This window comes from Brienomyrus brachyistius, chromosome 2 (assembly GCF_023856365.1).
Source record: "Brienomyrus brachyistius isolate T26 chromosome 2, BBRACH_0.4, whole genome shotgun sequence".
Taxonomy (NCBI): Eukaryota; Metazoa; Chordata; class Actinopteri; order Osteoglossiformes; family Mormyridae; genus Brienomyrus; species Brienomyrus brachyistius.
In genome coordinates this window covers 22,267,199-22,279,308 of record NC_064534.1, presented here as the reverse complement: position 1 = coordinate 22,279,308, position 12,110 = coordinate 22,267,199, and the positions used below count along the sequence as shown (strand labels likewise).

At 50.5% G+C, this 12,110-nt stretch overlaps 1 protein-coding gene across 1 annotated transcript; it reads left to right on the top strand.

Moving 5' to 3' along the window:
* Positions 1–2,381: 2,381 nt before the first annotated feature.
* On the top strand, positions 2,382–6,245 carry LOC125726418 (zinc finger protein 703-like). The gene is made up of 2 exons (XM_049002773.1): positions 2,382–3,073; positions 4,078–6,245. The coding sequence occupies exons 1-2, from the start codon at positions 2,825–2,827 to the stop codon at positions 5,590–5,592; spliced, it is 1,764 nt and encodes a 587-aa protein (XP_048858730.1). The 5' UTR covers positions 2,382–2,824; the 3' UTR covers positions 5,593–6,245.
* Positions 6,246–12,110: the final 5,865 nt, after the last annotated feature.

Sequence of the window (12,110 nt, the reverse complement as noted above, 5' to 3'; positions counted from 1 at the left end):
GTGAAAACTGGCACCCGTGTGGAAGTGCTGAGGAAGAGAATTCTGGGAAACGGGTAATGGAGGCAGACATGAGGTGAAGTCAGCACTCAACCCAAGCCATGGGGGATGGAATTCAGCGCAGCAGGGTAGCCCTTTCTGCTTCGGGGAACGGGGGCTCCGTTTGCTCTAGACCCTGGCATCTGCTGATTCAGAAACCCCGCCCTGCACATGCGTGTGAAACCAGGGGCAGGGGAAAACAGGCAATCAGAGGACTTTCCTGAAGCATCGGAGGGCAGCGCAGCCATCCAGCCCTTCTCAAAGAAAACATTCATCTCGTTTCCAGTTCTACCCCGGGTCAGTGCCCGTGCCCGTTAAGGTCGGATCCATCCGAAAATAGCGGATGACCTTAGGAGTGAGGAAGGGGTGCGCAGGCGCGCAGAGGAGGAAAGGAACCGTGGGGAAACGTGGTCACAGGCAGCTGGATGACAACCTGCAGCCATCGTGAAGAAGCACGATAGTCCGGAAGGCTGTGCAGAGCCGAGGAATCCCAGCTTCGCCCTCTGCACGCCATCAATCATCCGCCAATTCAGACTAAAGCGCGACGGAACCTCAGCTTGAACTTCAGGCTGCCCATGGGTTAAGAGCTGCAGAATCACACCAGCATTACTGGTAGGGAAATAACGATGCAAATGTCCATGAATTAGTTAACACCAGCTATGAAAGACTTATGTACATTACATGTACGTTACATTAACTAAAGAAAAGTATATAATTTAAAATGTTACGTTTAGTTCTAATAGTTTTAATTAATAGTTCTAATTAATCAGACTATCCCGCAACCCTGAGCACGATAAGCGGCTGGAAGATGGATGGAAGGATGCAACATCAGCAAAAAATAAAAAATAATAAGTCACGAAATCCGCCAATGAACAGTCAAAATTAAATGCATGCTTTAGAAACATGCAAATATAATTTTGGTGAATAAAGTTAATGTTTTTCAACAGATGGTAACGAATGGTAACTGTGAAAAGTGCTCCGTGCTGAATAAACTGCACAATGAAGTAACTGGCAGAATAAAAAATATTAGGCCTAACGAATAGGCGAATATTAATGTGCAAAGGTGTCAAGAATGACAGCAGCGACCAGCATGATAATAATTTCTATTAAACTTATTAATAAGTTTTAAGTCAACCATCACTAACGGCAATAACATTTTACATTAAAACTATAAATATAGGAGACCATTTAGACGTGACGTTGCGGGGGAAGCGAGCTTTGAAATTTCGCCTATTGGTCATGAGTGATAAGGGATTTTAAAAATAATTCGCCCACAACTCAAGCATTTTCAGCATCAAAGCTGTTCCGTCTCCAAGCTGTTTCTAATAACTTCCGCCAGCCGTGATTTTTATGAGATTTACCTATTTCGTTGTATAATTAGGTTAGGCAAAATTACCACATTGTACAATCTGGCAAGAATAATGTAATAAAGTTGTTAACAATCCCGAATCATTGAGTAGGCGGGGTCATACTCTTTCCCCGGAATCTCTTGGTTTATTTACTCACAAATCATTTTAATCGAAAAAGATTTCCCAGCTGACAGATAACCTGCTGATTTAATGATAAATGTAAAGAATTAAAAAAGTATTTATTTTCTGCAAGCTACAAAACGGGAGTGGTGAAATTGGAGGGCAGAATTAATCTGTACAGTTTTGGAAGTTACTAAAGAAAGCTGGTTATTATAGAAGTTGTTAAATATTGCGAATAAGACATTGCCACGTCAAACTTTCATGTGTTAAGGGAAGATAGCAGAGACAATTAAATAAGGTCATGAAAGTGAAATGCATTTCAAGGTGACTCCGTTTATAAATTATGTGGTAGGGGGTACACAGATGGCGCACTTGACAGTGCTTGATGAATAGAGAGGGGAGTATTTTTAACGTTACCACAGAGGTCAAGGTACTTCAATAATAAATGAAAAGTCTAGATATTTTAAGTTGTAAGAATTGGGGAGAGGGAAACCAGATGTCCCGGTGTCTGTTATCCTCTGCTGACACCCTACTTTCCCCCTTCCGAGCTAAATTCACTTCTTCTTCGCTCTTACGCTGCGGTTCAGCAGCCTTCGACCCAAGCCCGAGATGCTGACTTAGGCCAAACACAGATGTTTTCTTGTGTGAACAACTGTCCTCATGTATAAATGAAAATCTGAAATGTAAAGCAGGCCTTCCGGAAATTACAGATGTTGAGGACAAGAGGGTCAAAACAGCTGAAAGAATATCATGGGGGAGAGAGAGAGAGAGAGAGAGAGAGAGAGAGAGAGAGAGAGAGAGAGAGAGGGAATAATAGTTGGCCCCGCCCCGCAGGGAGCAGCAGCGACCCTCTCATTACCGATGCCGCTCCTGCGATTGGACGGCGGCTGCTGGCTTTGAAGTCCCCCTTCAGATCTCCGATATTTGAAGTGTTCATGGTAGAAGGGACGTGTGTTGAGAGAGAGTCCGCAGGAGCAAAGGGGACATCCACGTTTGGGATTTCTTTCGCTTTCCATTTCCTTTCCCGTCTTTCTCATTTTTTTCTGTTTTTTGGATTTTCTTTTTTTCCCGCTGTCAAGCGAGGACGGGCGCTTTTCATTACGGGGACGACGGATTGGGACACGCAACCATGAATTTTTTTTTTTCTTTAGGGTAAAAATACACAGTCATCTGCCTTTATTCGGCTGGGACCGCGCTAAGAGAGCCCCGGGGATGCTTGGATTATAAAATACGATCTGCCAGGAAGGTTATTGTGCCCGGTTAATTATGATTCGATAAATGCATCCTAGATCACACCCTGCCGCTTCGCCCTGCTCCAAATGAACGATCCTCCTGGTCCATCTGAAGGCAGACAGACGACCCAGCGCACCGGCAGCGACGGCGACTGGAGCAGCGGCGTTTGCTCCGCAGTCAAAAGCTCTTCGCCCCCTTTACTGTGTCCCTCGGATCCTGTGCGTCAAGCCAAGCGGCTGCCAGTGCGGATCCTCAAGATGCTGACCGCCCACACCGGCCACTTGCTGCACCCAGAGTATCTCCAGCCCCTGACCTCTGCTCCGCTCAGCATCGAGGTAATGGTCCCGGTCCGATTCCGCCGCGTCCCTCGCCGATACCCCCGCCCTCAGTGCCGCACACTTTCACTCCTACGCCGCAGTTTTCTGCAGTAACTTTCCCCATCAAACTGTTTTTTCCGCCTGTCGTTTCGCTGAAATCAGGAGTGGCTGTCCGGGAAAACGTAATCATTTCCGCCGCATTTTCTTGGCTTTTATCTGTGTTCATTTACCAACCACTAGATGTACACGGCTATTTATTCACATTACCGAAAAAAATGTTTTAATTTAATTCGATTAAGATTAGATCGATTAATTCCCAACAGAATTCCGCGCACTTTTGCTTACATTTGCTGTTTTCACCTTTTAAACGCCTTTCCTGTTATGCGCCCTGAATATATGCACTACAGAAATGGTCAGTGACCCTTTTAAATCCATTTTGTGGTTATTGTATAGAAACGTTTTCTATCCGCAGAGCGAGCGCGGTTTTTCTGCGGAAAAGCTAAAGAAAGTTGGGCAGTGAGGTCATTATAATGGGCGCATTGAGTGCCGCACCAAACGGGATGGGCAGTCAGCCTTAGGATGTTTGTACCTCTGCTCTGTCCCGTGGTGTTAATGACCCCCCCACACTTATCCGTGTTTTTTTTTTTTTTTTTTTTTTTTTTTAATATAGAGCGTTTTTATTTGGAGACACATTCCTATGCGCACGCCATGCGTTTGTGCTCTGGCGCAGCCCTATGGGGAGAAAGGGCGACTTGCACAAGGAAATCCAGAGCAGAAAGGCCAGCTCGCCCTTTCCCTGATTTATGTGCTTCCCGAAAGCGCTGCCAGTAACAGCCTGACGTAATTTAATGCTTGCGAGAACAACTGCGCCTAATGAATACTCTGCAGCTCGCCCGGTGTCCGCGATCGGTGGCTTTTAACCGCTTCCGTCCTCAAGACGTCCTTGGTTGTTGTTAATAAGAAATGGAGTTTGGTATTTACCAGGGTCATTAAGTAAACAGCCTTCTACTACCTCTCTGCAGCTAGATGCCAAGAAGAGCCCCCTGGCCCTGCTGGCACAGACTTGCTCGCAGATAGGCAAGCCGGACCCACCTCCCTCGTCCAAGCTGAGCTCTCTCACCTCGGGCAGCCTGGGTGATAAGGAGCCAGTCAGCCGTTCTTCCACCTCCGCCCTCAAGGTGACGGAGCAGCACCAGCCTCTGGACGACAAGTCCAGCTTCAAGCCTTATTCCAAGGTGAGCGGGGAGTGTCGCAAGGACCCGGGGGGCACCGGCAGCAGCACCGAAAAGGGTGGCTTTCGGGTCCCGAGCACCACCGGAGCCGGACCCGTTTCTGCTCCGCCCTTCGCCCCCCACACCCTCTCGCCGAACAGTCGGGTGGGCTCGCCCCCCCAGCAGTCCCAGTCGCAGACCCCCCCGTCCCAGCAAACGCAGCATCCACAGGCCCTGCATTTGGATTCCAAGCCGCCAGGGGCAGAACCGAGCAATTCAGAGAGCAGCGGCGGCGTCAAAAAGGAGGCGGAGCCCTGCAAGTCCAATCTGGAGGGCGCCCAGCTCGCCAACTCCAGCACCACCCGCGCCAGCGTCAACGGTAGCAGCGGCAGCTCGGCAGGCAGCCCGCACCACGAGGGCAAGGCGGACATGCACGCCCCGCCGTCTGGCCTGAGTTCCGGACATGTGGCTCCTGTGTCCCCCTTCAAACCAGGCCATTCAGTCTTCCCCCTGCCGCCCTCCAGTATGGGCTACCACGGCTCCATAGTGGGCGCGTATGCAGGCTACCCTTCTCAGTTTGTGTCTGGGTTGGACCATACCAAGTCTAGCTTGGTGGGAGGGGGGATCGGCGTCCCGGGAAAACACCCCAGCTCTAGCCCCCTCACTGGGGCTTCTCCCCCATCCTTCATGCAAGGCCTGTGCCGAGACCCCTACTGTCTCGCCTATTCCAATGCCCCCCACCTAGGAGGCAGCAGCTGCTCGTCTTGCGTCCATGATCCCTCTGCACTCAAGTCCCAGGGCTTACACACCCAAGGATTTCCGTTGGTTTATCCCAGCCACCCGCTGCATCCCCTGCACCCCAGTTCGCTGTCATCGAGCGGGACGCCCTCACTCTCCCACCCGCTCTACAGCTACGGCTTCATGCTGCCCAATGAGCCCCTCCCCCACGCCTGTAACTGGGTGTCGGCAGGGGGGCCGTGTGACAAGCGCTTCTCCACGTCCGACGAGCTGCTGACCCACCTGCGCACGCACACCGCGCTCCCCGGCATCGACGGCAAGCTGCTCTCCGCCTACCCCTCAGTCTCCTCTGCCAGCTCCTGCCATCTGCACCTGCCCCCTCCTAGCAGCCCCGGCTCTCTCCCCGGCTCCTTCTCGCTGCGAGCCCCACCCAGCCTGGGCCTGTCCCGCTACCACCCTTACAGCAAGGCCCACCTGCCTGCGTCCGCCTCGCTGCCTGTGCACTCGCTGCCCGCTGCCCCCTATTACTCCCCCTACGCCCTCTACAGCCAGAGACTGGGCTCTGCATCTGCCCTGGGCTATCAGTGACACACGCCGGACTCTCTTTGCAATTTTCTGCAGGAGCGCCCCGGGTCCCATGCCCGCGCGCTGTGCTGGGGCGCCCCCCGGTGGTCCCGGGGAGGAAATGGATGCAGGCAGGCCTGACTGGAGGCTTGTGAGATTAGCTTTGTCTGTTTTTTTTTATTTTTTTTTTTTTATATGTATTTATTTTTTACTCAGCGCTTGGATTTTAAGGTGGGGAATTTATTATCCAAAACAATCCTAAAATTCTTATGACAATGGTTATGATAGATATTATAATGATACCCTTTTATAAATAAAGTCCAACGGTATGCAACACGGTGACCCCGCGCTCTGGTTCCTTGAATCCCAATCTTACTTTCCACTTAAGCACCACCTTCTGATTTTCTTTTCAATTTTGTTCTGTCCCTGCGATACAGGTGGTGTGCATGACCTCACTGATGTCACACGCTCACCTCCGGGTTCTTAAAAATGCCATTTATTTTTGATTTGTACAGGACAATATAGGGAGAAAAAAAAGATGTAATATTTTTTTGTAACTGTAATGGAGAGAAGTCCGGGTCGACTCATGGAGGGAGTCTGAAACTCTGAAGCGATGAAGATGCTGTCCGTTTGCTGGGGAAGGTCTTATTTTGTTTAATAAATGATTCCTGATTATATTTAATAGGTGTTGTTTGGATTTTGTTCCCGGGTTCTGTTGCGTGTAGAGAAATCCATGTGCTCCCAGCTCATGTGTCGCAGCTGATCTTGGTTCAGGAATTCTCACAGTCTGAAGTGGGCAGGCCAGATCGGTACCAATGCCCCCCCCACATTCATCACCTTGCTTGTCTTGCTGTCCCCGGGGCCCTGCGGCTGATCGCTCCTCGGAAGGTGAGCGATACTGTGTGCGGACGCTTCTGGGTGGATTGTTAGGCCTCACGCGCTCCCCTCACAGCAGGCCGTGATGGAGGTGCTCGTCAGCGATAATCCATTGCTGCGGCTGCTGCTTCTCAGCACCTCTCTTGGTGGGGGGGGGGGGGGGGGGCGCATTGACCCCGGCTGCATGTCAGCCTTTGTCACAGGGACGGAGGTATCTGGTTCTTTCCTGCAGCCCCCGCATGCCCTGCCTCCCCTTCCCGTCCCGTTCGCAGAGGAAATGCTGTCCTAATTACTAACGCCTGTTTGTTTCTGCCTCTCGCCAAAACGCTGCCTCAGCAGCATCCTGCTTCTGGGCAAGGCAGGCCGGTTGGCTTAGGGATATAACAACAGCCCCAAAGGCTCCGCTTGACCCTGCTCCTCGCCACTCTGCCTGTGGAGGCACGGTGTTACGCCTCCTGCAAGAGGGAGATTTACACAATTTCAGCAGCCCTCCTATTGGTGCTTCTCAGGAATGGGTTCGGTCAGGCTTACAGTGGCTCTTAGACCAGCCCGGATCCATAATATGACTTTATTTAATCCACTGCTGAGCACCTTTTTGTGTGCGGGCACGTGTGCGACAGCTGCAGTGTGGACCCTGACGCCTTCGGACAAGGAAGCCTGGAAGCAGGCAGCTGACAGAGTCCTTAATGAGCGGCTACATCCTCTGCAACTGCGGTTAGTGCTGGTGGGCCGGAAGGGTTAGGACACCCCAGTCCGTGATCCTGGTGGGTAAGTGAGAAGTCAAGAGTGTGTTATACACAGCAAACCGGAGTCAGATGCTGGTGTGGGCGGAGAGGGCAGGTGGTCTAGGAATGGGATTAAATCAGATACCGAGCTCAGGAATTTTACCCAGGATAATAGTATTCATACATATAAAAGTAAATCACTGCTCCTTTCCGGTTTTTAGGGTGTGTTTCTCTGCCTTGCGTATTTCATTTTCCTGAATGTCTCAATGTAATTTGTAAAATAAAATTTTCCTTTGATCAAAAGTGGAGTTTATATCGATAATTACAAACCTTTCTACAGGTGAAACACAGCATCAGTTCACAGTCACCGGTGAAACTGCAGCTGCGTTTTAATGGCTTCGCAGGAATGTTTTTGAGAACGACGGGGTTTTGTCTCCATCTAAAGGTAACAGATGGAAGGATGTCTGGAGGATTGAAAAAACTCGAGAGTTTTGTGAAAAGGTCATGCCACACTGACTAGGATACGCAGCTGAATGATGGATGGATGGATGGATGGATAGATGAATGGATGGATGATGGAAGTCAGAGGGACTGCCACCCCCATCCTGGCTTGTTCTTCTAACTTGTGTGCAGGCAGGAGTGACCTGGCTGCCCGTCACCCGCGGCCTCGTTAATCTCGCCACCGCTCTCTCCCGCTGGTTAGCGGCCCAGCCGTGTGCAGTCAGCTCCACACCGTGACTCTGTCTCCTCAGCCCCTGGGGGTGGGGGGCATCAATTCTGCCTGGTCTGCAAGGGGCGTGGCGGGACTCGCAAACAGCCTCCCTGGTGCGGGGGGCAGCGTGGCAGGGGCCCAGCGCCCAGCCACCCCCCGCGCCTGACAGCCCCAGTAATTAGCCATGACAGGATGTGGAGCCGCTTCTCAATTACGCGCCAAGTACGCACTTCCTCACCGCGTCCGACGGCCAGGAGGGGGGGAGGTGCAGACACACTAACACGCTCACCATGGCTTCCACCGCTGCTCACACTTCATATTCATGAGAAATCAGTGTATGACTCCACCCCCCTGCTCTTCCACCCTGTCCTGCAGTTCATTGTGTTTTCACATTTATCCCAGAGCAGTTCACATTGCACTCAATGGTACAACAGCAGGGACCCGTCTTGCTATTTTAACCAGCTACCCACCCAAGTGATAAACCCCTGATGAGTGGTGAATCCGTAAAGAATACAACACCGATTTATCGCATTTTTTTTGTGTTGCTGATATTTTTATGCAAGTCTGTTTAATAGCTGTCGGGGGTGTGAGGCTCCGCTGGTTAGGATGCTGTATTCTTGAAACTGGAACGCTGCTGGTTCAAATCCCTCACTTGCCAGAGTGATTTCACTGTTGGACCCTTGAGCAAAGTCATTAACCTCCAACTGCTCCAGGGTCTGACCCTGTTTTTGCAAAAAAAAAACAAAAAAAACGTATGTTGCTTTGGATGAAGCACATGCAGGGATTGTTTTGGCCTTTGAACTAGCACCTTAAATTTCATGTGTCCTTCCCTGTCCCCACCAGGGACCCTCAGGATCATGTGACCAAGTTGGTACAAGGTGGAGCGTGATGTTACCACACAGCCTCTACGTGTATACACACACACACACACACACACCTGCATCAATGAACACAGCAACAGCCCCTCTTTCACCTGCCTACCCCCCCGCAAATCACCTCTGACTCTCCCTGTCACGTCACATGACTCTCCAGATGCGCAGACAGACACCCGTGCCCCCGCTGAGCGGAGCACAAAGAGTCCGTTGTAATTACTGCTCACCACTAATACTGCTGCCATGGGCCCAGCTGGGCTCCATTAGCCGGCGCGCTGGGGACACCGCAGGGATGTCAGCTGTCCTGCGTCACATACACCACACTCATGGAAAAACGTGCCTTGGCACCGGGAACGCTGCAGCGGATCCTCACGCCGCCTGTGCCCGCCACTGATGGCCTGTGACAGCCCCCCCGGCCCTCCCCCCGGAACGCGTCCTCTGTTTGAGGCCTCAGCCCCTCCTTCTGGCTGCAGATGCTGACTGAGCCCGGCTCGATCCATCACCTCACCTCTCCAGAAGATTGATCATCTCCCTGCTCGTGAAAGGACTGCCGTGATGTAATCGCTCGCCTGAGCACACGCCACATAAAAACCAAGGCGCCAGGGATTGTGGGTAAAGGGCAGCTGCTGGCCGAAGCATGCACTGAATGAAAACTTGATATCAACTGCACTGCGAACAGTAATCTTCACATTTCATTCAAGGTATTATCTAAAGCCAGACCCCCATATGGTTAAGGTATGATAGGGCAGGGTTCTGTAATGGGGCTGTTAAACCCGTATAACTTTTGAGGCAAAAATTAGTTCCTGTCTTATTAAGTATAACTACATCTTAATAACTACATTGCGTGATGTTGCATTCTGGGATATCCTTGTTTTATACCTGTATATCTTTAACATTGTCCCTTCTAGCACGGTAACTGCTTCATTAATAGCAATCAGGCTGTGGGGCATGTTTACAGCCAGCATTCTGACAGCATGTGGGGTGGGGGCGCACAATTAAACCGTGCTAAGGAATGTTGTTGATTGGCTATAAATCCCCTGACGTCCTGACAGTGAGGGTTGTAGACACCCCACTGACACTCTGCGTTAATTATAGGTTATATGTGATAAACATAATCACATTATTTAGTGAACATTAAAAGCAGACAGCTTCCCCACCTCCGCCAAGTTCGACGTGATCATGCCCTGCTTTCCGGCAACTTCCCCCGACCCTGCAAGGTGGGGCTGTGTTCTTCCTGATGAGAAGCGTCCAGCTGTGGGCCCCAGGACTTTCCCTCCACCTCGGGATCCCTGACAGCCGGCCTCAGCCTCCCTACCACTTCCCTCCACAGGGCTTTCGGGGTGGCTGTCTGGGATGTGATTGCCCACCCACAGCACGCATGTAGACCCTTTGAGCTGAGAAGGGCAGCTATTCAAACTGGGAAAAAAAAATAACGGGGAAAGTTTTCTTGAGGAAAAATCTCTCTCTGTCTCTCCCTCTCCTATGCTGAGCAATCAGCCAAGCCAGGTGTTTTGCAGAGTTGTCTCTCTATAATGGGAAGCTGAAGCAGTTGTTTTTGCAGTGCTGAGACACCACAAAGTGCTCCCATTGCCCCCATAAACGCAGTTGTTGTGCACTGTAGAATTGCTCCCTCTCGCCCCTACACCAAGGTAAGAGAACTGTGCCGTTGTTGTATACCTCCATCCTTTCTCTGCAGCGCTGTAACCTAGCTGGGGTGAGGGAGGGGAGGAATGGGGGAGAGCCAGGCAGGCGTACAACAGAGCTGATTATCCAAATACAGTCATTAAAGGGGAAATGTGTTTTTCAAACTGTCAAGATGATTAATGGCTGAGAGAAAATCTGCACAAATGCTCTTGTTTAGTCTAACTGGCAGACGTGATTTTGCCCATAGATTTATGGCAGGACTGAGTGTGAGGCCACAGTGAGTTTAAGGGAGGGGGGGGGGGGGGGCACAGAAGTTAGACATTCAGCAGAATCCAGCAGATTGGCTCGTACATATTTTTGCATTAAAAAAACTGATGGTAGACCTAGAATAAGTTTTTGCTCTTATGTATTTTTAGCGAGTGCAGAACAAAGTGTGATACATCATGCAGCGGCCTGGCTGTAATTAAGCAGAGCTGCTCCCATGTAGCAGCCGTACTGGACAGTTTGTGCGCCTAATTAGCACAAGTGTCCCTAGGAGTTGATATGAATTTCTGTTCGTTTAATGCTGAATTTAACGACACTCCAACACAGCCATCAGGATAATCGCCACAGTGCTCGTCTCCCGCTGATGTGCTTTATATACGCTGATTAATAAAAAAAGAAAAAAGAAACTCCCTTTGCTGTCTTTGTCCTTCCATGAAATGAGGTTTCATTTGCCATTTGCACAGGTATGGTGGTTGCGCAGGTACAGCTTTTCACGTATCCCATCATGCTCTTATTTACGATATGCACATATAAGTTGACGGTGATGCTAGTGGGAACAGGGTTAGCCTGCATCCCTGGAGCATTTCAGCGGATTAAGAAACTTACTCAAGAATCTAGCGGACATGTGACTATTCTGCCAAGGACAGGATTCCAATTTGTCATCCTTCCGATCGCAGGCACAGAGCTCTAACCCGCTGAGCCACACACTGCACACACTGCAACCAGTGTCTTTACTTCCATGTGTTTGTCCAAGAAATTTAACCCCTCTTCAGGTACAAATCAGGCTTCTGAATCAAAATATCTGCAAAATATCCGAAGCCGTTTGTGAATGAGATGCTGTCAGCTAAGCTGAGTGTTTGGAGCAAACTGGCTTTGTGCTGCCCATTTTGTGTGTCATTGGGAGGCACCTCCTTTCCCATATCGCCAGTGTGTATAGGTTTTCACACCAGTTTCACACACACTGAAGGACTGAGGGGGGAATCGACTCCATCCCTGTGCTGGGTAATCCTCACCAACATCCATCCATCCATCCATCCATTTTCCAAACCGCTTATCTTACTGGATCGTGGGGGGTCCAGAGCCTATCCTGGAAGCAATGGGCACGAGGCAGGGAACAACCCAGGATGGGGGGCCAGCCCGTCGCAGGGCACACTCACGCACCATTCACACACACAGGCACACCTATGGGCAATTTAGCAACAACATGGGGAGAACATGCAAACTCCACACAAACTCCACTCAGCGGAGACTTGAACCCAGGTCCCAGAGGTGTGAGGCAACAGTGCTAACCACTGCACCACCATGCCGCCCCCCTCACCAACATCAATAAATAATTTCGGAGGTGACCTTTCCCACTCCTTGGTTTTGCTGCCTAGGTGCAAATCAGGAGCAACAACAACAGAGGAAAATAAGTGGATCACCTGCCAGGTTAGGAGTGAACCAGCAGGT

What these genes read in the sequence shown, in the direction of transcription:
- LOC125726418 (XM_049002773.1), top strand. Translation starts at nt 2,825, where the DNA reads ATGAACGATCCTCCTGGTCCATCTGAAGGCAGACAGACGACCCAGCGC. An exon ending in CTGCTCCGCTCAGCATCGAG is followed by an intron (nt 3,074 to 4,077) that starts GTAATGGTCCCG and finishes ACCTCTCTGCAG; the next exon opens with CTAGATGCCAAGAAGAGCCC.